Raw genomic sequence first — 24,637 nt, 5'->3', positions numbered from 1 at the left:
GAGCAGCTCAAGACTTTTGAACAGTACTGTAAATCTGACACAAGGCATCTTTTTTTTAGATGACTGTTTGGTGCATGATCCCTGATGAAAAAAGGAATCAAATCAAATCAAACTAAAACAACTAAATATGCACATTTGTATTAAAATACTAAAACTTACCTCACAGTTTCACAACAATAAAGCTTCACTTTTAATATACGTACATCATCATCATCATGAAGAACAATAACAATAACAACAACAACAACAACAACGTCACGTCTCGCGGACGCGCTCGAGCCAACACCACGCGACAGTGACTGACAAGATGGCGATCATTTCAGAAACAGAGGAGTTACTGCGGTGAAGGAGAGGCTTGGTATGCTGTTTCCTTTCAGTAGCAACTAATTCTGAACATGTTTGTGACCGTGCCCCCGACGATGTGTGAATTCTGGCCGAGGCACACTTGGCAGGTCGGTTTTGAAGCCCTGTCCGATGCCGGCGAGCCGATCTCCGGCTGAACTTGTTTCAGGATTGTCGCCGCTAGCTTGTCAAGCTAATACTACCTAGCATGTTAGGCTAACGTTAGCGGCAAGGGCAGCTAGGGCTCACTAATCTTGAATAAATACAATAAAATTAGACTCTTAGTTCAAACAAAATGTGTTCGCGTGTGTTGTAATTTTATTTTCATTCATTTGAGACGTTTATTTGTGAGACTTTGAAAGCGCTTTCGAGTTAGTTTTACACAATTCAGTATTTTGTAATCGCAACTCTTTACAGCTATTAATTACATGCTAGTGATAGCTGGCTAACTTTAGCTTTTTGGGAGAGACCCTCTGTGAAGTTGGGCTCCTCGGGCTGAACACTAACGCGTGCTGCGCTCGTGCAGTTTATTGAAATGCTACTCTGGCTGGTTGTGTTGTGGCTGTTTTACTCAGAGTTAGTGTGAGGCTGTGTGTCGGTAAAACCACGCACAGCCACAAGGACAAACCAAGCAAAGCAAAGCGCGCTAACTTGCTGGTAAAACTTCAGGACATTAGAAACTCTGGGACAACCCCCGAGAGTCATCGCTTTATTTGCTCAATTAGAAGCCACTGATTTCTTAATGCTGAGCCAGGAGGGTTGCTGCTAAATCTCCGCGGTGATTACTTTAATGTGGATCATGCTTAACCAGCTTCTGGCTCTGACAGCGACGTGCCACGTTATTCTGGATGTTTGTGGCTCGTCCCGATGCCAGCCAAAGGCTCGGCGCGAAAGCATTTCAACATGTCTGGAGACCAGACAGGATATGTGCCCCGGCAGCTGTATTTATATCATCCATGGCAGCAATCTGATGAACACGTATTGAACACACACGCCCCCTCCTGCACTGGTAAACAGGGGGACTGAGTGCGTTGAGCCATGCTTGTTTTGCTTTGTTAAATTGGTGGTTTATGACTAACCAAACTATAACTAAACGTTAACAGAGTTAGAACCGATTTTCCCGCTATCCTGTCCTCTCCAGACATTTTTAGCATGGAAACAACCCTCTGCAGAAGTAGTCTTAAGGCCTGTACTATGGAAGTGGAATTTAAGCCTATCCTGATAACTTTAGGCTTAACCCTGGGTTTTAAAAATGACCGAGGCAGTTCACTTTCCTACCTGGATATATTTCCATGCTAACTTATGCTGCAAACGTAACTATTCCTTCTGCCAACAGACTGGGTGGCTGTGGCTCAGGAGTTAGAGCAGGTCATCTGCTAATTAGCAGTTTTGATCCCTGGCTGCAAAATGTTAACCCTGAGTTGCTGTCCGATGCATCTCCTTACATATGAATGAGGTGTGTGTGTGTGTGTGTGTGGATAGCAGATTAGATCAGATTATTGTATTTTTTTTGTTTCCCAGTTGATTGCAGATAAATAAATTACAAAAATTTTATTTTTCTATAAGCATTAATATATGTTGCTAAAACAGGACATCCATTTGTACTTGTTGACCTTATATCTAATTTGGATGTCAACTACGCCTATGTTTGTATTCTGTCTTTGTATTTACTCTCAGACTGTTGAACACCACTAAGGCTGCAGCTGAGAGAATAAAAACTAAAACTGTCTCTTATACTCAAGTACTTGAACAATTCAGGGTTTAGTGTCTTGTTGTTGCATATAGATGTCTACATATAGACTAGAGTAGCTGGGAATTGATACACTGACCTTCTGATTAGTAAGTGGCCATTTTATCTTCTGAGCCACAGCTGCCAGCCCTGAAAACAGTGGAAACTGATAACAGAACCATTCCCAAGGGCATGTTGAACTTGCTCTATAGTACACTGCCCTGTACCCATACAGTGTGCCCATAGTGCACCACTTTGCAAGCTCAGACCCCCTCTTTTTTCCCCCCCCTCAATGATCTTGTTCCCTTGACATCAGTTGGGGGGGGGGTCAGCCCACTCAAGGATCCCCAAATTCTTAGCAGCTCTGTGGGATTTGAAAAGAAGCCAGAAGAGGTTCTGTGAAGAGTGATTGGTATGTTTTTAGCTGAACCTAGAGCTTCTCAGCATACTGGTTGCTCAGCTATATAAACAATTCGATTTCAATTCAAGTTTCTTTATGCCACAGTCACCTCAAGGCGCTTTATCATTTAAGATGGCGACCCTTCAGTTTATGGGAGAAAACCACAACAGTCAACAGGAGGAAACCTCTGGCAGAACCAGGATGTCTTGTGAACAGTTGGTGGTGCCAATCTGAAACTAATTTTAACATCTTTCAGGTTAAAATTTTCTTAAAGCCCAGCTGCTGCTAACTAGCTATCTGTAGTGTCTCCCTTCTCTTGGCTGAGCAACAGGTTTCAACTTCATTGCAGCTAGAGTTGATTGTTCAACTCCTCCATTTTGGACTGCAGCTGCAGTTGGTAGTTGGGACCAGTTTAGCTTGACTCTGCAGCAGGTAGACAGCTTGTTCCTGTGTCCCTATGCTGTACAGAGCTAAAGAAGAACTACTGTTGTCAGTTGCTGTGCAAGATGTTGGAATTAGTGTTCATCTGCAACCAGCTGATTGTTCTGCTTGGTTATTGATTTGTCAAAAAGTATTTACAATACTGTATTGCAGAGGAGACATTTGGAAACGGTTATTTTTTGTTGCTTCATTTTCTGAACACTTAAATCACCAAGATAAGAATCTATGGTTTGAGAAGGAATTAGACCCTTTTAAGTTATCTAAGTCCTTTGATTTGAGGCTTTAGAAAATCTAGCCTATGATGTGGAACTTTAACCGATTTCCCACAGATTTAAACTGCTTTTTTCTACAGCCTCAGTAAGCTCGTCAACCCCAGTGTGAAAGCGACCCTCTTTCCGTAGAGTTGTGTTTATTCGCCAGTTATTTTACTACTGGTCCCTGTTGAGGTTGAGAAATGTTTGAGTCCGCATGCCACCTGGCAGTTTGCCTCAGTTTACTCTGCGTAGATACAACCTCACAAAGCAGTCGATGGAAATCAGATGCAATAATAATTTCTGGTTTCATGTGTTTCCTGTAAAGAGAAGAGGATGAAGGTATACATTTAAAAATATATGTTGTTGTTTTTTTTGGGGGGTGGGGGGGTTGGTAATTCATCTGGTTTTAATCTTAAATGAAAAAAGCAGATGTCTGCGTGTAGTGGGACATTTAAGTGAAAAGTGTTTAGTGTTTGTTTTGCGTAGATGTTTGCGGCATTGTGGTGGGCGCACTGCAGTCTGTAGTTTTGTGTCAAAACCATACATCCAATCACAACAATAGCGATATCGGGTGAAAGGGGACAAAATGTTGATGTTCTGATGCATAAATTGTGCACGGGAATGAAAGGTCCAGGCATGAAGCAGTTGGAGCAGTTTGTTTTTTTCCCCCCCCCAATAGTGAGCGATGTAATCCTGCTGTTGCTGTCAGGTTGAAGGGGAAAGCTCAACTAGTCAACAAACCTAAAATGGGACTTAGCAATTAAACCATAGAAGTTATTAAACTCCAGAGTCATCAGTCATAAGTTGTTGGGTTTTTTTAAACTGCAGTCTAGTTACGCATTCAGTTTTATTGAAAAAGAATGAACAGTATATTGTTTGTTGTTAGCCTCTTTTTCATCTGTATTATGTTTAAAAATCCCGTCTAAAAGGATGTCTTTTTAAATGAAGGAATAATGGTGTTAAACAATAATGCTCTAACATGAACGCCTGTGGCCTGTACACAGGTAAACTTATCAAAGTTCTCACCTAACCTTTTCTCTTCCCTCTCTAGACAACACCACCATGCCCTGGGAGGGTCTCACTTCTCAGTTCGCCATGGTTACCATGGTGATATGAAGCCAGCGTGAAGCGCTGACAAACAAAGACTTGCATGCCAAAAGGTCAGTTTGACTGACACAGCCAACTTGGCGGGCAGGCTTGTGTAATGGACAGGTGTAAGCATGTGGGGCGGCTGCGGCTGGCCCCAGACCACTCCATTCTTAACCCCCAGAAGTGGCACTGCGTTGACTGCAACACCACCGAGTCCATATGGGGCTGCCTCGGCTGTGCCCACGTGGCGTGTGGCCGCTACATCGAGGAGCATGCTCTGCAGCACTTCCAGCAGCAGGGCCACCCACTGGCGATGGAGGTTAACGAACTTTACGTTTTTTGTTATTTGTGTGACGACTATGTTCTGAATGATAACGCCACCGGAGACCTCAAGTTGCTTCGCAGTACACTCAGCGCCATCCAGAGCCAGCGTTATGAGGTCACCACCCGCAGCGGGCGCACCCTGCGCTCCGCTAGCGCCAGCGTGGATGTCCTCATGCCATCCGGCGTTCGTGAGTTGCAGTTGAGGGACGAGGACCGAATGTTTACCGCTCTTTGGCACCGCCGCAGAGCACTTATGGGACGCATCTTTCGCCTTTGGTTTGGCCTGACTGAATGTGGAAAAAGGAGAGCAGAGGAAGAGAGGAGGAGGGAGGAGGAGGAGGAGCAAAGAAGGGAGGCCAGGGAGAGGAGGCGAGCTCTCAAGAGGCAGCTACAGGAGGAGCTGGAGAACGCTCCTCTCAGGAAGAGTCGTCGCCTGCGTCAGAAAAGCCAGAGAGTTGGGGATCTGACGACCACAATGCTGACTTCTCGCAGGGCGCGCAACAAGACGAAAACTCCAGCGCCCCCATCCCTGAAACGCAGGCAACGAACCCGAAGCCCCGCCACTGTAACCCCCAAGAAAGCTGGACCAAAAAAAAAGGTCCAAGCAACCCCCAAAGCACGCAGCTGTTCTTCAACTACCAAATCTAAGCCCAAAGCCGCTTCAGCAACCCTGCATACTGCCCAAACCCCTGTCTGCCGCAAGCAAGGCACCAAACAGGACGGCTCGCCCTTCAAGCGGCGTCCTACCGTCACTCCTGGAGTGACGGGATTAAGAAATTTGGGAAACACTTGTTATATGAACTCCATCCTGCAGGTGCTGAGTCACCTGCATGTTTTCAGGGAGTGCTTCCTGCGTCTGGATTTAACACAGGCGCTGGAGCTACTGGCATCTGCCGTCCATGGCCAACTGGTGGAGAAGGCCTCATCGCAGCCCCCCTTGATCCAAAGGAAGGGACTCCAGACCAGCTCGGGCTCTGGGGTGGGGCTGAGCGGCGGGGCGTCACGAGGCCGCAGCATGGAGTTGATACAACCCAAAGAGCCCAGCTCGAAGCACATCTCACTGTGCCATGAGTTGCACACCTTGTTCCAGGTCATGTGGTCTGGCAAGTGGGCGCTGGTATCGCCTTTTGCCATGCTGCACTCAGTGTGGCAGCTGATCCCGGCGTTCAGGGGTTACGCTCAGCAGGACGCTCAGGAGTTCTTGTGCGAGCTGCTGGATAAAGTGCAGCATGAGCTGGAGAGCACGGGCAAGCACACAACCAGTGCTGGGGTCCCACAGACGCAGAAGCGGCTCATCAAGCAGGTGCTCAGCGTGGTCAACACCATCTTTCACGGCCAGCTCCTCAGCCAGGTACACACACACACACACACACACACACACACACACTCTTCACCGATACAGCCGGCTTACCTGACAAGCTTCATGATGTGTGCACATGTGCTGGTCTATAGCTCCACTAAAGACGTTTCAGCCAGGACAAAAGGAAAATCACTGACTATTTAGTAGTTTTTCAAAAAGTATAAATTAATGTTACTAAATAGACATTTTTATTTATTAAGACAGTCTTTACTGGTTTAAAATGAGTGTTTGGGGTTGGCTGAACATGTTAGCACAGTTTGTCCACATATCGTTAAGTCTATTGTGCTAATCAGAGGCTGTGACCTTCAGAGGAGCATATAAAGGCATGAAAATCTCAGATTGGCTCTCATACTGTGTTTGCATTGATTTGAATTCATCAGTCATCACTGGCTTTGATTCATCCTGTATTCATAATAATCAGAATAAACAGTTCAAACTAAAGAGAGGTGGTTAAACTGTAAGCAAGGAGTATTTATTTTTGGTCTGATTTCAATTCATGTCTAAACTAATTCTCACTTAGAATTATTTAGGTAAAAATGATCAACTGTTTACACACCAGTATAGTACAGCGCCCCCACCTGGCCCATGCACCGGGAATTCTTCTTGAGTTATTTATTAATTTTATAGACAAAAGCTTCAACTGTTAACTACTATATTTCTGCAGATTCTGGTAACATTAAAAAACTGCTATAAAAGGAAGAGCCAAGCACACTATTTAAATTTTATCTGTTAAGCTGATATCCATCTACCTATGTAAGTTATCAAGGTAGTTAATTAATGGTAATTAATTAATTATTGCTTATACCAGGTGGTCTTAAATCTGTGTCTTATAACTTTTCGTTGTCTCGCCTTCAATAAAAGGGAGGGAAGGAATATAGGAAAATATTCTGACTTGTCGACATGATGCTAAACAGCTGCACCCCTTAAAGGTGGATGAGGATGTAGGAAATGGAGAGAGTTGGCTTGAGGACAAGAGATTAGTCTCTGCTTGTAGAGGCTGAGCACACACGGTGACACCTGCTGCTGCTGGTATATATATATATATATATATATGTGTGTGTGTGTGTGTGTGTGTATATATATATATATATATATATATATATATATGTGTGTGTATGTATATGTGTATATTAGGGGTGCAACGATACACAAAATTCACGGTTCGGTTCGATACTTTGGTGTCACGGTTCGATATTTTTTCGATACAAAAAAAATGTTCATGCCTTTTTAATTTGTCATTTATTAAAATTATAAATATATATTTTAACACAAAAGTACAGTTTTTAAATTTAACCCTAACCCTTGTGCGTGTTGTTTTTTAGCTCGTCATATTGCAGCCACAGAAATTCTTTTGTCCATGAAACCATAAAGCTGCACTTTCTTTTTGCCTTATAGTCTGATTTGTCATAACTTCTCCGTTTTGTGGTAAGCTTTTCTTTGGCTGTCACTTCTTCACCCTGACCTGTCTTATTTGGCTCAGCAGAACTAAAATATATATCTGTCTGTGAAGGTTCTCAGTCATCCAGGTCATCGTAGTGAAATATATATCCTGCCGCACTCACATAAACTCAGCGATTCTCTGCGCGATCAACCTCTCACATGTTTAAGCTGCGGGAGATTTCACTTGTCATGTTTGCATAGTAAGCTAACAATTAATAAGACGATGTCAGAGGAATTGGTGCACAAATTATCATCACTCACAGATCAGTGCTGTCGCTCTCTATACACAGTTCGCGCGATTGCAAAGTGATATATATATATATATATATGTATATGTATATGTATATATTTATATATTTATATATTAGGGGTGCAACGATATTCGTATCGATATTGAACCGTTCGATACAGTGCTTTCGGTTCAGTACGCATATGTATCGAACAATACAACATTTGTAATTTATTTTATCAACTTTCCTTCTGACGATGCTGTCTGTGTGGAGCGCTCAGTGAATCTGTGTTCGACTACTCCGCCTAGGCTGCACTGTCGAGCGCAGATCCACTGAGCGCTCCACACAGACAGCATAGTCAGAAGGAAGAGCGCAGGGCAAGCTAGCAAGACAGAAGTTAAGCTCTCCTTGCAACATGGACCTCCCCCATTCAGATCTGGCGTTTGGAATTATTTTGGTTTTCATGTGACGTATGACCCTGAAGGTAAGCGAGTCATGGACTAAAGTAAAACAGTATGTTGGATGTGCCATGCAATGCTCAATTACATGGGCGGGAGCTAGTGTGTTAGCGTAGTTAGCTCGTTAACGTGTTGGCCGTCTAGCCCCATGCACGGGGCGATCGGCGGTAGCTCGTTAACGGAGATTTGCCGTGTTGTGGCGTTAAGGTCATTTCAACGAGATTAACCTGAAAGCACTAGTGGGAACACAACGAATATGACTGCACATTTACGCCGACATCATCCTAGTGCAAAGACAAAAACAACAAGCATGCTACTAACTTTAGCCGAGTCATTTAGACAGCTGTTAGCACATGATTCTCCTTATGCTGCTGAGAATATAGCCCAGAAGAAGCGGATAGTATAGCTTTTATTTTGGAAAGAGACATTTCTCTGTAATAAACTCTCTTTTCCAAAGATGAGTGATTCCTCAATCAGATACAGGGCTTGCAATATCGCTAGCCCGACGTCCTGGGGCTAGCGATTTTTCCAGTCGGGCTACCAAAATCTATCTCTTCCCTGCCCGTCGGGCTATTGTAGGAAGGAAAAATATATGTCAATGCTTTTGCATTCTTTCAGAAATGTAGCTGGGTAATTATGTCATTGGCATCGGTGAGCCACTGTCAATATGTGACATATTGAAATCGTGTTTGAATTTGCGCTTGTTTTTTGCTTTCACTTTGCAATCGTGCAAACTGTGTATAGAGAGCGACAGCACTGATCTGTGAGTGATGAAAATTTGTGCACCAATTCCTCTGACATCGTCTTATTAATCGTTAGCTTACTATGCAAACATGACAAGTGAAATCTCCCGCAGCAAGCTTAAACATGTGAGAGGTTGATCGCGCAGAGAATCGCTGAGCTTATGTGAGTGCGTGTGTAAAAGCATTTCAGTTCTGCTGAGCCAAATAAGACAGGTCAGGGTGAAGAAGTGACAGCCAAAGAAAAGCTTACCACAAAACGGAGAAGTTATGACAAATCAGACTATAAGGCAAAAAGAAAGCTTTATGGTTTCATGGACAAAAGAATTTCTGTGGCTGCAATATGACGAGCTAAATAACCAGGGCTGCACATAAGTGTGTGTGTGTGTGTGTGTGTGTGTGTGTGTGTGTGTGTGTGTGTGTGTGTGTGTGTGTATATATATATTACAATTCTGTAACTGTAACTTCGGTCGTTGCTGTGCTTTTTTTGGAAGTCGAATTTCCCAGAGGAACCCACCCGAGGGATTAATAAAGTTCTATCTTATCTTATCTTAAGTGGTCCGCAGGTGCGCATTCGCTGTCAAAATAAAAAACGCGCACAAGGGTTAGGGTTAAATTTAAAAACTGTACTTTTGAGTTAAAATATATATTTATAATTTTAATAAATGACAAATTAAAAAGGCATGAACATTTTTTTTTGTATCGAAAAAATATCGAACCGTGACACCAAAGTATCGAACCGAACCGAACCGTGAATTTTGTGTATCGTTGCACCCATATAATATATATATATATATATATATATATATATATATTATTCATTCATTCATTCTATTGTTTTAACTTATTTTCTGTACAGCACTTTGTTCCTGTGCTGGGTATTTTAAAGTGCTTTATAAATAAAATTGGATTGGATTGGAAAGTGGGTCAGTGGATGTTGTGAAAAGCCCCACATTTGTATTTAATTTCTATGTATTCCCAGTCACATGTAGAAATAGAGATATTCCTTCTGACGTCTCCTGTGTTGTTTGCTTATTTCTTACTCTTTCTCGCCTTTCCATGCAGGTGACGTGCCTGGCCTGCGACCATCGCTCCAACACTGTGGAGCCTTTTTGGGATCTGTCGCTGGAGTTCCCGGAGCGATATCACAATAATAGCCGGGAGTCGGCCGCTCAGGCTTCGTGCCATTTGACGGAAATGCTAGCCAAGTTTACAGAGACCGAAGCTCTGGAGGGAAACATCTACGCCTGTGACCAGTGTAACTGTGAGTGAGACGAGCCACACAGTTTTTTTTTTTTTACTTTAAACTCAAGATATTTACAGTTTTCACCTATAAAACATGCTGAAAAAAGAGGGGATACAAACTAAACGATAACTAAGCCTGTAAAAGTATCACTCAGTAACTAAAACGTGCTTTATGGTAGAACTAAGTTTGTGGTATAACATTGTTAATGAAAACTGAAGGATCCCTCTCGGACTCACAAGACGAGACAGATGAAAAACAGCTGTGTCCAAACTCACAGAGGGAAGATGTTTTTGGACATTTGATCAACCTAAAGACAGAGAAATTCAAGAGGGAATAAAAAAAAAAAAAAACAAGGCTAAAAGGACAGATCGGTGGCTGGATAAGTAGAAGAAAGGCACTCCATGGCCAGGCGCCTATATAATCTATGGACCAGATGTAAAGTAAAAACTTGGGTCACAACCTTAATTTCTATGAAGGCCTGAACATTTAAAACTACTGAAAGTGGTCCCTGTTACCACAGTGTGTGTTTGTTGTACTGTAAAAGTATTATTTTTCTATTTTTTTTCTATTGTTCCCACTTCCTTTTCCCTGTGATATGCTCCCTTCTAAAATTAAAAAAGTCCAACAACCACCGATAGCAACCAAATTGCACCTTTTAGTCACATCTGTGACACTGAAACAACAAATGGAAGCATTTTGGTGACTATAAAACATGTTACCAGCGTTTCATTACGTTGATGCCGTGCTTTTCGCTGCCGTGCGGTGTAAGTGCCGTGCAGCACTCACACCGCTTAGCTGAAATCCAAGCAAACTTCCAATTCCCTACTATCACAGTGAGGGTAAGATGGGTAAAATGATTGGCTGCAGTCTTGACTGACTCAAATGTTGAAAGCCTGTAAGTGCCTGTCGTGAAAACAAAACAGGACATGGTGGGGACATTCCGGTTTGTAGGCAGCAGCTAATAAAAAATAAACATACCCAACAACGGTATCCAGGAAATCAAGGACATGTTTTCACACTTCTAAATGAAAGCATTTAGAAGTGTGGTTCCTTCAGGACTAAACTAACACAAATACCTGCACTGCTTCTCAGATCTACTCTAAAATGTTCATGTAAAATGGCGCCTTTATCGCTCTGCAGCAGTTTACATAATCACAGGGTCACGTGACCGCTTTAAAGCTGCGTCGACGCTCACAAAAAGTGATCTTTGTGCTGTGTGTCAGCTCTTTCCTCTCTCCACGTGTGTGCAGCTGCCAGAAGACGGGCCTCATCCAAGCCAGTCATTCTGACCGAAGCACAGAAGCAGCTGATGGTCCATAAACTGCCTCAGGTCCTAAGGCTGCACCTCAAACGCTTCAGGTGAGGAGACGTTAACGCCTGTGGAGTTGATTGGATTAATATAACCGTGTCTTAAGTGTTAACTCAAATTTTCACTTTATTATACATGGATGTGACTTCTAGAGACGAGACTCTAGTAAGAACACTAATAACCTTCAGCTGTTCTTAGAAGATCACCCCTCAGCTTTTTCTCTGCCTTCTGATTGGTCCTCAGGTGGTCTGGGAGAAATCACCGGGAAAAGATTGGAGTCCACGTCAGCTTCGACCAGCTCCTCAACATGGAACCCTACTGCTGCCGAGAGCCCTCACCCAAAGCCATGCCCTACTCCAGTCCCAGCAGCCCCAGCGCCGCTGGCTCGCCCCGCTCAAAGCACTTCCTTTACGAGCTCTCGGCCGTGGTGATGCATCATGGGAAGGGCTTTGGCTCTGGCCACTACACTTCCTACTGCTACAACACAGAAGGAGGTGAGTCATTTTCTTTACTTCTTTCTCTGTGTTTGGGTTTAAGCAGGGAAGTGTACACAGCAGTGAATGCCCCGGTCACAGGAGGATTAATGCTGTGGGAACTGTTCCCTTCATCCTCTCAAAATGTCCACATTAAAGTCCAGAGGTTCCTCTGCCACAGTGAAATGCCACTGAAAGGATTCTCATGAGATCCATGCTCAGGATGAATTTTATCTTGTCAGAACGAAACGTGGAGTCATCGTCGCCGAAAGAGTCAAACTAACGCCTCATATTCCTGCAGAAATGATGACGTTCCCTCCTCGGCCCTCTCAGCTGTATTTGCAGGTTATTAATAGGACACGAGGAAGCTTTCAGGACTATTGTTCCAATTTTACCACCTGATTCATTCACTGCTGCATGTGAATAAGGTTAAATGTAGTTTAGTTTCTTTCCTGCTGATATTTATATACATGAATTTCTGTGTACGCTGAGATTATGGTTAGGCTAAGTTAATCTTTGTTTTCAGTAACTGGCACAAGGCTTTTTGCTAAATTAAACTTCAGGTATTTTATTTTATTAAACTTAAAATTAGATTTTAAGTTTTTAAGATATTACCAGGTTGTGTTGATCTTAATTTTCCCAACATCTTGTCATGTTGAGTATTCAGGATGTGATTTTGATACCAGTTCTACAGAGTAAAAAACAAATATGTGCTCCATGGGGTTAAAAGTAGAATTTGAGTGCTTTTCCAGTTGTTTAGCCAGTGTCCAAGTATGTGGCTCTGTGGGAGCGGGATCTCAAAAACCAACCCCAGTAAACAAACGTGTTGTTCCAAACACATCTGCTCATCTGGGTAACTCGTCCCTCCTCTTCCTCCAGGCTTCTGGGTTCACTGTAATGACTCTAAGCTGAACGTGTGCTCGGTGGATGAGGTCTGCCGCGCTCAGGCCTACATCCTCTTCTACACGCAGCGAGTATCTCAGGACAGAGACCGGCCGCTATAGGACTACACCCCTCTGTGAACCCCGCTGCCACCTCCCCAGCAGCCCGACTACTCAGCGAGGTGACATCAGCACAGCCCCACCTATCGGTCTTTCTCTTCCCTCTTTCTTTGGGCATTTTGTATCTGGGAGGTTGGGTCTTTTTAGTCTATTTTTCTATTAAAAAAACAAAACAAAAAGGAGGTGAGAGAGAAAGGACTCGTTTGTAAAGTTGGGTTCTGCTTTGTGAACTTGTTGTATATTGTGTTTATATGTAGGTATTTTTTTTTTTTAAAAGATTATGTTTGTGATTCATGTACAGTTGTATTTTATAAAGAAGAGAGCGTCAGCCAAGGTGTCTGTGTCAAGCAGCCAGTAGACTTTTGTCAGGCATGACTACATACTCTACTACAGGTATGTCTGCTTACCTGTGCGCGAGGCTTGTTGATTGTAAATGCTGTGTTTTGGGGTTTTTGTTTGTTTGTTTGTTTTGTTTTATAAATCAGCTGAAATGTTTCTCAGTCACTTTAGATAGTCAACACAGAACTGGATGTAGGGTTATAAACTGTCATTCACTCAGTAGAAATGGCCTCCGTGTGTCTGAGACAGGTAAACATTTTCACAGGCGTTCATCCCGATTCCTTGCCAAAAAATGCACTAATGTGTATAGTGCAGGTTTTTAGTGTTGGTTGTTTAAAAATCTGTACACGAGCAATGTTTTTCACTCTGAGGCAGACCTCAAGCCAAAGTATTTGCGGGAAGTATTTGGAAAGCCCTGCTTCTCCTAAACGGTTCAGTATTTTATGGAGTTTTTAATGACAGCTACGAATGAGTGTGACAGGGCCACATTAAGAAGGTTAGATTTAGAAAATAATTTTGAGTGATGTTGAAATATTATTCTAGAAATATAGTTAGAATTTTGAGAATAATTTTGCAATACAAAAACATTTGAGAATAAAGTCTACATTTTGAAAAACATTGGAATAGTTACAAGAATAAAGTTGGATTTGAGAATAATGTCAGAATATGATTAAAGTAACTTAAAAAAATTAAATACCAATCTGAGAATAAAGTCTGTATTCTTTTGAAAGAAAGTCAACATTTTGAGGAAATTAGTCCAAATTATGAGACTAAAGTCAAAACACTATTACTGAGACTACAAAAGAAAGCATTTCTCTTTTAGTACACAAGTTTTGTGATATTAAAGGTGAGGACTATCTTTTCAGGGGGAAAAAATACAAGTAAAATTGAATGAGGCCTACAGCTGTGTTCTACTCGAGAGCTTTATTCCTAAAATCCCAGCTTTATTTTCAGCATGCTAAGTTGTAAATCTACATTTTCTTACTTAATGTGGTTTTTGGTTTAATATTTTTTTTTATTTGGCTCAGTGCTGCCCCCTGTCTGCCTCAGAATGTAACTGCATAACCGTAAACCATCCCTGACTAGGCAGATAACTGCTGTACTTGAAAAGTGCCCTTTAACAAAATAATCTATTTTTATAGTTCATATCAATTCAGCAAAGTGGGAGTCCCACACAGACCAGCATTTAGATTATGAATGTACTTTTTATACAATTCTCAGAGATTTTACAAAGGAGGCCATCGACTGTTTTAAACGTTTTATACAACCACTTTGTTCCGATTGTTGAAAACCACCAGCAGTTAACAGATTTCACTGTTCAATTATCTTCCCTCTGAGCAGAGGGGAGTCGAAGCACACTTTCTGTGGGTTTTTTTTTTTTTTTTTTTCTTCCTCTGTCCGCAGTTCTGTTATTTGTTGGCATTTTGGTTACTGCTCCATGGATGCGCCGTGTGTAAATTGATGGAAGTTATACTATGCAAATTATTACCTCAATTTTTTGTTTTTTCTAGAAAAAAAAATTACCTCAATAAATGAGAATATTTTTTCATTTTTCTACAAAAGATGCCCGTCTGTGCTTCGTTATTTACCTTCAATCTACAATGCATGAAAATTCCCCTTATTGAAGGGTATTAGAAGTTTTATTGCCAGTAACAGTCTCCAGTCTTCATGCTAAGCTTAAATAAGCCATGTTAACCTTTCTAAGTGGTAGCATCCTACTTACAGGTATAAAACCATTTACCATTTTTATAAAATTAACCGCTGATTAATCAATAAGGTTTAATACCTAATTTCACTAAACCAAGTCTAAAATAAGCATGGCTGAGAAGGTAGCCTAACTTTACCTGATTTTTTGTTTGTTTGTTTTTTAATGTTAACCACCGTGTGATAGAGTAACGCTATTACCAGTTACTCCTAAGGACACCCCAACATCCCATGAAGTTATGTTTCCCCATCTTGTCTGAGCAAAATAAAGATTTGGGTTTGCAGAACTTTTGGGGGCTTCCTCTGTTGTAGGAACAAAATTAAGAAAATGCACCGTTTAGGTTTCTTGCACAAAGTCATCAGTAGGGAGCCCACAAATGAGCAAAATTATTTAGTTAATTTTCTTTCTTATAAAAGCATTATCAGGGAGAGTTTGAAAATGAAGCATTTTAATCTGGAACAGAGTGGCAGCAGCCATTTCAAAGAAACTTTACAAATACCAAAGAACCGATAAGCGGAGGGCCATAGTGCAGAGTTCCCTCCTGTTGCAACAGAAGCCAAACATAGAGCTGCAGGTTACCGGTGTCTGTATGAATATCTAACTACAAGACCACCTCTTCCCCAAGCTTTTAAATGTTAGGAACAGTCTGCAAAGACTTTGGGCCATGCCAGCATGCAGGCCTGACCACTTCTTTAAGCCATCAGTGGCCTTGGTGCTTCATTTTAACAGAGCACCAAAGCACCGGAGGCTCAAAGTGGAGAGAAACTCTTTGAAAACTGGGGTTGCACTAAATTCAGCAGCAGCTTAAATGTAATATTTTGCAATATGATAGTCCTGATGGAAACTGGAAAAAACAAAAAGCTCTATCCAAGAGAAAGGTGTGGGCTTGTTTCTTTAGTTGTGGTTGATGGCGGAGCGCTCAGACAGCTGCTTCTCCTTCCCTGAAAGCTGTGCACTGTCAGCGTCTGGCATCCTTCACTTCATCCCCGAGTTCTCCAACAGGTGCTGTGTGGTAGTGAGGGGGCGGGGTCTGGTGGTGCTGGAAGGTAGGGGTGTCAGTAGTCGTCCCCCCGGCTCACCACCTCCTTGCAGGTGGGCCTGAGCAGGATGGTGTGCTCGAACTGAGCGGTGTAGCAGCCCTTGGTGTCGCAGAGCGGGGGGTAGGGGTCCACGATGCCGAGGTCGCACAGGTTCTTCAGGGCCATCAGGTACTTGCTCTCGCCTAGGCGGTCCAGCCAGCGCCGGCAGAACGCCAACGTGCCGAAGTTCTCGTTGATCACGTTCAGCAAGTGCTTCGCTCGCGGCAGCCTGGAGAAGAAAAGGAGTCAGTGAGTTACTGCTAACCAATACGCTCCCTGTCCAGGCGAGCTAAATAAACACAGGCTCTCACCTGATAGGGACGTGGCCGACGTCAAAGTTTTTCATGTAGTGCGAGCACTCCATGTCGTCGTGGACCACGCCTTTACCCGTGCTGCCGAACGTCTCGATGGCGTACACCTCGCCCTCCTGTAGAGCGACACCCGAGTCAACGAAAATAAAATCGTCAGAAGTGAAGCTGAAGGTGCTCTTCAGCTTCTTTTTACAGCGTTTAGTTTTTTTTTACTTTTTAGAAATTCTGATATTGCGTTAGAATCACGTGCAGTGAGTAAGTTGATCAAAATGTGAGGAAACCAGGAAGTACTCGCCTCCATTCTCGTCGCTTCTCCTCCTTTAACGATGGGCACAGTCTTTCCAGCGTGTATCCTGTACTGACCGATGGAATGACCGTTCAGGTTTCGGATGGGCTTCACTGCAACGTAGGGGAAAAAAGACGAAATGTAAGTTTTTCCCAGTTTTAGTACACACCGGCACACAAATATCAGCAGAGGAGAGACTCCGTTGTAGATTTATATCTTAGAATAATGCCCTGAATCTAATTTTTCATGATCGGCATATTCAAAATTTTTGGTTCAATGTCCTTTTTGATGCAACTCTCCACCTTTATCCAGACTTGAGACGCCTTGTGGACACGCCAGTTGTTGTTTTAATAAAATAAGAGTAATTTGTTTAACTCGCTTGCTGACTAGTTGCACACGTCTTTAGTAAGCACTGGGAAATATTTGAAGCTCTTCATGTCAGTTTTTTACAGGAGCTACGCAGAGTTTAAAATAATGTCTGAGCTCTGATTTTGCTGCATTTAGAGTAAAAGGATCACAGAGGGAAAAATATGTGAAGCTCTGTCATGCGAGAACGACCTCAGATCATTTACATGTTGCAGATTTTTGCTCTTTTCTTTATTTTTTTGCTTAAAAAAAACAAAATAAACAAAAAATAATTCAGATGAAACAGAAATGCACGAGTCTGTGAACATTACCACACGAGTCATGGTGCACGTGAGGGTGGATTTTCACAGATAGCATAAACTACTGTTTTCTATAAAGTTGAGTATCCTGTAATGACAGTGTGATCTCACCCTGGTATGTTTTGCCATCAAGCTCGACCTCGTAGGACTCCATCACCTCTTGGATTGCCTCTCCGACATCACACAGGCGCACATCGATGCCGGCGTTCTTCAGAGGAGAACAAACATGTTTCAGCTGCAGGATCCACAAACACACACCAACTAAAAACGAGGCGTCCGTTCAGGTCTTACTTTGATTCCGGTATTGGTGGCGTCTTTCACGGCCTCCAAAAGCTTGTCGTACTTTGGGTTAAACGTGACGGTGAAGGCACAGTCAATGATTCTCCCTGCGGGCAGACACCGGAAGAAAGAAGCACACCGGTCAGCATCCAGTGGCTGATGTATTTTTAAACAGCAGTAAAAGAAGCAGAAAGGTTCAGTCGGCGTACCGTTGATGTGAGTGCCAAAGTCGATCTTGCAGACGTCGTCGTACTGGAGGACAGTGGTGTCTCCAGCGTTGGGAGTGTAGTGAGCAGCACAGTGGTTCAGGGAGCAGCCGGTGGGGAAGGCCAGGCCGGCGTTCAGCCCGTTCTCCTTTATCAGCTTACGAGAGCAGTCCTCCAACCGCTCGCTAATCAAAACAGAGAAGGGCATCAGCAGGAAATCCAAATCTTCTCATCTAATTCCAAAACAGCCGCCTCTACGAGCGACAGAAGATAAAAGCAGTCTCACCAGATTTCGATCATGGTCATGCCAGGTTTCAGGAAGCTGCGGACATGCTTCCGGACCTGCCTGTGCGCCTCGGCCGCCTGCCTGAAGTCGTTCCACATCTCCTCGTTAGCTTTATCCAGCACCCGCTTCTCCTCGTTGGTCATGCGTGACACGGCGCTGCGACTGGGAGGTGAAACAAAAACAGCAGCGCAGCACGTTCAAGCATCAAATTTGGATTCAGTTACAGTTTCTAAAGCTAATAAAAACATCTGGAGACCACATTCTTCATGAATATGCACCTGCTGAAACTACTTAGTTGAATGTTTTTGTCTTTACTGGAAAATACAGAGTTTCTCCTCTGTTAAAGACAGAGATGAGTGAGTAATTTTTCAGATCACAAGATTAAAAAGTGTTTCCCAGAAAGAGGAAATAAAGACTGCGATATAAACACTGCACAGTGTGGTCCACAGCTTGCTGCAGGAGCCTCACATGTAAAACCTCTGATGTAATTCAGCCAGAAAACACAGGAACAAGAAGGGAAGGCAATGGAAGTAAAAACAGATTAAATGAAACCTGCACACCTCAGGCACACACTCAGAGGAAACCACTAAAGAAGTCCTTCCATGCTAACTATTGTTACTGTTAGTACCACTCTGAGTGATACTAACAAAAAGAGAATAAGTTAAGATTTTGAAATATTATTCCAGAAATGTAGTTAGAATTTTGAGAATAATTTTGCAATACTATTTCAGGAATAAAATCAAAAATATGCATTGCAGGGAAATCCACGTCTATTCCAAGAGTAAGTTCAATAGGGCTGCCACAAACAATTATTTTGATAGTCGACTAGTCACCGATTATTTTTGTGATTAGTCGACTAATCAGATCATCATCCATTGGACGTACAGCTTATTGCACCAGCAGCATCTGGTCTTATATAACTATCATTAGCTTACAGCTTGAAGTGTTTGTGCTAACTAAAAATAAAGACAAGATGGTAGTTTATTAATTTTTAATGAAATTTGCAGATTGTTTCGGTGAAGTTTAATAAACTCCTTGCTTTCTAAAATATAACAGGACACCGGAGTATATTCTCCAGCGTCTCACACTTCTGATGATCAGCTGTCTGCTTGAAGTTTATTTAGCTGTGCAAAAACTATAACTTTAATCTCAGCCAAAACGATTTACTCAGGAACAAATAAAATACTAAAGAAAGCCAAACAATAACATTTTTAAGTTATCTAAGTGACTTATATATCATGTTTAACCTGACTAGCAAAAGAAGGCGGTGGGTTTGAAAACGATTTGCCGGGAGTCCGGTGTTCTCATGGCTCTAGTTAGCCTTGCCCCCGCCTAGCTAACGAGCTAGTGGGTAACAGACGTCTCCGAAAACGTCGGAGCGCTTTTGAAAATATGTGGTGTCTTGATAAACTGAGCAGATATTTGAGGTTTACACAGCTACATTCTCGCCTGAAAATATGTTAAACGTTTATTTTGTGACCCAGAAAGAATAATAAGAGTAAAGTTAAAACTAACTAGCTGCCGCCATTGTTGACAACTGCGCTGGGCTGCGCTATGAATTCTGGGACACAGCTTCTTCTTCTTCGGGGTTTAACGGCAGCTGGCATCCTTGTACATGCAGTGCTGCCATCTTCTGTTTCAGTCCGTTATTACACTCTTAAATCCTACTACTCATTCCTGCGTCCTTTGTGATCTTACAAAGCTTCAAACGATGTGTCGACTATTAAATTAGTCGTCGACGATTTTAATAGTCGACATAATCGTGACTAGTCGACTAATCGTGGCAGCCCTAAAGTTCAATTCCCAAAATTAACTCAGAAGTTTTGGAAAAAAGTCAAAATATTATTTTGAAAAAACCCACCTGGCATTTTAAAAGCTAAAGAGATTTAAAAGAGAAGTAGGTGTGTGTGTGTATGCTCGTCTTACCCATCCTGAACGACAGGGTATTCACATTCCTGTCCAATGGGGAAAACTCCGCTTGGGTAGAGCTCACAGATGGACACAGATGGAGGATCAGTCTGACATTTGGCTGTCAAAACACAACAAAGACTCACCAACAGATGTCTTACAGAAACACCTGGCTCCGGTATAAAACACACCGAGTCTGCTTTTCCACTAAAATATCATTAACTCACTTCCTTTCTTCTTCTTTTTCTTCTTCTTCTTCTTTCCTGCAGAGTTCTCTCCATCGTCTCCGTCTGTGTAAGTTAAGACTTTTTTAAAAAAACAGCTACTAAATCCAATGTTTACATTTGACCTGTCCACACCACCGCAGGTTAAAGTGTTGATGTTTGACTTCAGTCACCTTCCTCGCCCTCCTCTTCCTTCTCTTTGTCCTCTATCGCCTGCTTCTCCAGCTGTTTGGTCACCTCGGCCACTCCGTCCGCCTCCACCTCTGCCTCAGTGCCTGTAAACAGATGCCAGTGACCCAGAAATGAATCGTTACTCACTACTTTTAAAATATACACCTTTAATGGCCTGATAGGGAAGCAATATCAGGGTTAAAACGAAATAAGATGTGAAGGTCTGAGCCACGCTCTCCTGAAATCTCAACACTATAATCCACAAATGAGGAACATCCTTCAAGAGATTCAAGATTCTTTATGCGTCACATGCATAGTTATACAAGTATAACACGCAGTGAAATGTAACCTGACACGCTCCTCGACTTGTGCAAAAGGGGGGGGGAGAGGAAGAACATTATATATTATATACATTAGGCGAATGTGCAGTAGTAGCATTGTATGCAGCAAGCAGGTGAATTCTGTACATTAAGTGAATTAAATAAGAATAGACAATCTGAACATTTTCCTGCAGTTTTTGATGGATTAAAGCTTACATCACTATAAAGTAAACTAATAAAAACAAAAGTAACATTTCAATTTAACTCTCTAAAACACCTTCGGTAATGAGGCAGACCTTAAGGTGTACACTAAGTAATGTGACCACACACCTGAGCTCTCAACTTAGCCCAGCTTAATCCTGCTTTAACACAGTTTTCCCTGTTTGATAAACCTCTACAAAACTGGCTTTTATTAATAGAATTGTTAAATGTTCTGACAGGACCTGTGCCCCTCTTTTCACCTGGGCAAAGATCAGGGCATACACACAAAAAAACGAGGGCAATATTAAACCGCTGAAGGGCATGCTGGGTAATGACAGCGTGAAGGTCTGTTTGTGCTCACCACAGCTCTGCATCATTTACACCAGCAGCACTAAGGGCGCATCACTCGCTGATACAGGAGCCAGCGACTTTTCATTGACACTATGCCACAAATAACCCATCAGCCAGGATTCTCCATGACATCACGGCCAATTAGAAAAGGAGGAAGAGCTTAATGACGCCAGACGGTAGCCAGAGGTGTATGGATCAGAGCTCAAAAATTGAGTGAACAGAGTCTTGCTATCAGTTTGGCTACTGCTGGTCTTGTTGGTTAGCATAAATATTTCTTGGCTTCCAAAGCAACTGCATAAATTTGCAAGGGGGCGGGGGGCTACATGCTGATTCAGAGTTAGTGAAGACAGATACAAGAGCAGAGATGGCCTCAGAGAGGAGACGTGTCTGCTGGTATTCAAATAAAACAAGGCTTGTTTTACTTCATTACTGCCTCAGCTGAGTCTGTGCTGGACCTTCTATGTGGGCGTGGCTCAGTCAGCTCTACCCACACAGTTAAAGATAACCAGGTGAAGAAGAATAAGTACTGTTGTGTTATTGTCCTACTTGAAGGCAGTGTTTTTTGTTTCTTTTCTTTTTTCTCTTAAATAAGAAAAACAGATCAGACACAAAGAAAACTGACACCACTGCCCATTCCCCATAAACTTAAAATATGGCTTTTAAATAAACGTCTTCAATTACACAGTGTATAAAAGCTGTATTTTATTTTGTAATGTTCTGAATGTTATTAACTATCTAATAAGTAAGAAAAATATTTTTAACTGCGGCTAATTTTCAAAATAAACCTTCCTCTGTTCTTTTCTTACATAATAAGTCTGGCAAAGGGAGAATTACGAAACAGGAGAGCTTGGCTGAAGCTCGGCGGGGGGAGGGCGGCAGCAGCAGGGAGGACAGCTCCTGGAAGGACTATCTTCCACCCTAAAGCTGCCCTTCCACGACAGAGGGCACGTTTCCCGTGGGGAGCTCCGCTTAAAGCCCGGTGTCCTCGCTGAGGCCCAAGAGGCACAGCGGTAGCCCAATCTGCACTGATCTGCGCCCGCATGTCCAACGAGTAGGACGTGGAGAAGCTGAAACCACTCAACTGCACTGCTTCCGGTGTAAATTTCAGAATAAGATTAGATTAGATTAGATAGAACTTTATTAATCCCTCGGGTGGGTTCCTCTGGGAAATTCGATTTCCAAAAAAGCACAGCACCGACAGAAGTTACAGAGTTGCAGAATATTATATATATATATAATATATATACACACACACACATATATAAATACAGAGATAATATAAATAAAATATACGAAGGGGATAAATAGAATAAATAGGAATAAAAAATAAAAATACAAGTGAATTGCACATTTCAAGTATTGAGGTCTATTGCACTGTTGACTATTTACAAAAGTATTGTACAGTGAGGTGAAGAGGAACTACAGCTTAGTTGTTCCCCCCTCCTTTGTCCTCCTGCTTCCCCTCCCTCTCCCCTCCAGAGAGGAGTTAAACAGTCTGATGGCGTGTGGGACAAAGGAGGTTTCTGTCACAATGCCTCTATTATGGAAACCAAGAGATGTAAACTAACACTGTCTAAATAATATAGTTAATTCTTCCAATCTTATTCCTAAATCTCATATAACTGACGCATTACAGCTCTTGTAATGCATGGCTCAAGATCTCTTCCTATATGTCAACACATTATCTCACATACTTTATCATGGAAATCAGCATCACAACTTAAATAAAAAATTTCCTAGCAAAAACAAATCACAACTACTTAGCTTTGAAACAATACACGTTGGTGCAATTTAAATATTACATTTATAATTAAAACTTTAACTGTCGATTTTATTTTGAAGCCGTATGCACATATTTCCGGTTTAGTCGCGGCTAACTCGTCCGTCTAACTAACGTTAGCCTGTTAGCACGAGACTTCACCTGTCGTGGCTCACCTGTCCCCGCAGACTTGTTCTTCTTCTTCTTTTTTCTCTTCTTTTTCGAGGTTTCCTCCGCTGGATCGGCCTCCTCTCGGTCCTCCGCTTCTCCGTTCAGCTCCCGGTTCAGGACCGCTTTCTGCTCTGCTACCCGCTCCGCTATTACGTCCGCCATGATCGCAGGCGCTGCTGGAAGAGGAAGCACAAGGGGTTGTGGGAGTCCTCAGTATGTGTTGCCTTCATGGACACCCGGGATTTTTCTTCTTGTTAATAAAACTAATTACATTAATATTTTATTTGTAAGTACAGAGGGACTATGTTTTACTAAAACAAATACACATATTATCTCAAAATATTTAATTATAATATAATATAATTAAATATACTCACACCTAGTGAGTAATCATATATAATTACTCAATAGTTGAGAGTCTTTAATTAATTTAGAAACATTTATTTAGTAAACACGATACAAATGGAAATAATAACGTTTTTTATTATATGTTGACCCACGGGCACTCTAAAAACCAGGAATAGGTTTAATCTCCCTGCAATTTCAGTTTAAATAGTACTTTCAGTGTGGTGGCATATGCTTGAATGCTTAAAATTAATTATTAAATGACCACACCCTTAATGCACCACACACTGACTGCCATGTTTGGTGTTTAGCATTTGTTTAGCAGTTAACTTGTCTGCCAGATGAACGAAGGTATGATTTGGAATATTTTTTATAATGCGCGGAGTTTAAAGACGTTTAGTCAGAAACCGGAGCTCTGTACGCAGCCCCTGAAGGCATCACATAGTAAAACATGCCGAATCAGCTGAAGAGGAGCTTTAACACCTGAGGAACCAACAGATGTGATATACGAATAATTAAAAGGATAACAAACGAGCTTATCACACTAAAGAAGACGAGTTTTTCTTTCTTTTAACACAAAAATATAAAATACTATTTATTTTACAAGTTTAATCCTAATATAAGGACCGGGGAAGTTCCAGAATCCGCCACTAGGTGGCAGTAAACACTACAGTAAACAACCTTTATAAAACAATGTAAACACTATAGTTGTACACATGTTTGCAGCATGTGGGTGGCCTAAGTGCTAGTGGCCGACGATAGTGACTGTTATTGAATGTTTAAGCAGTTTAATTTAACCGTTAAAGCTTTTACATTTTTGTTGTGTTTTTACACAAAAGTGATCAGTTTTTCCTCCTCACTACCTATCAGTGCATTCGATGTGCACCTATACAGCAAATTTTAACTTCTTCCTATTTTCAATAGCAACTCGTGTGATAAATAAAGTTAATCTCAACTAATTTTCTCCCTTATTTAGTTTAAAAGTTTTATTTCGGTACAACTCATTTGGAGATACTGTCTCTGAGTAGCATAGATGGTGTTATTTGTTATTTTCTGCTGGTACCTTAGCAGTTTGAAGTGTTTCTCCAGGATCACTTGAACAGATCAGATTCAGGCTGGCTATGGGGCAAGTCGACAGACAAAGAAGCCTTTATCTCTTAATGATTCAAACCTAAACCATAACAAAACTGTATTA

The 24,637-nt window shown here is 42.0% G+C and overlaps 2 protein-coding genes across 4 annotated transcripts; one reads left to right on the top strand and one right to left on the bottom strand.

The window, feature by feature from the left end:
* Positions 1 to 220: 220 nt before the first annotated feature.
* On the top strand, positions 221 to 14,348 carry usp44 (ubiquitin specific peptidase 44). Of its 2 annotated transcripts, none has more exons than XM_082510608.1 (6): positions 221 to 358; positions 4,218 to 5,930; positions 9,873 to 10,071; positions 11,304 to 11,412; positions 11,606 to 11,856; positions 12,715 to 14,348. In XM_082510608.1, exons 2-6 carry the CDS (start codon positions 4,371 to 4,373, stop codon positions 12,837 to 12,839), a joined length of 2,244 nt encoding a protein of 747 aa, XP_082366734.1. In that variant the 5' UTR covers positions 221 to 358; positions 4,218 to 4,370; the 3' UTR covers positions 12,840 to 14,348. The 2 variants fall into 2 exon arrangements, with proteins under 2 accessions (XP_082366734.1, XP_082366735.1); XM_082510609.1 differs by lacking the exon at positions 221 to 358 and adding an exon at positions 368 to 452.
* Positions 14,349 to 15,311: 963 nt separating this feature from the next.
* LOC309692278 (methionine aminopeptidase 2-like) lies at positions 15,312 to 23,301 on the bottom strand. Of its 2 annotated transcripts, none has more exons than XM_082510616.1 (11): positions 23,103 to 23,301; positions 20,298 to 20,399; positions 20,128 to 20,205; positions 19,919 to 20,021; positions 17,993 to 18,154; positions 17,710 to 17,891; positions 17,513 to 17,607; positions 17,333 to 17,429; positions 16,566 to 16,669; positions 16,271 to 16,386; positions 15,312 to 16,188 (listed from the first exon to the last, which is right to left on the bottom strand). In XM_082510616.1, the coding sequence occupies exons 1-11, from the start codon at positions 23,257 to 23,259 to the stop codon at positions 15,936 to 15,938; spliced, it is 1,449 nt and encodes a 482-aa protein (XP_082366742.1). In that variant the 5' UTR covers positions 23,260 to 23,301; the 3' UTR covers positions 15,312 to 15,935. The 2 variants fall into 2 exon arrangements, with proteins under 2 accessions (XP_082366742.1, XP_082366743.1); XM_082510617.1 differs by having other exon boundaries at positions 20,128 to 20,190; positions 23,103 to 23,300.
* Positions 23,302 to 24,637: the final 1,336 nt, after the last annotated feature.

This window comes from Aulonocara stuartgranti, assembly GCF_965226115.1.
Source record: "Aulonocara stuartgranti genome assembly, chromosome: 17".
NCBI classification, from domain to species: domain Eukaryota; kingdom Metazoa; phylum Chordata; class Actinopteri; order Cichliformes; family Cichlidae; genus Aulonocara; species Aulonocara stuartgranti.
Note: the sequence above shows the minus strand (reverse complement) of the source record. Positions and strands in the feature narration are given on the sequence as shown.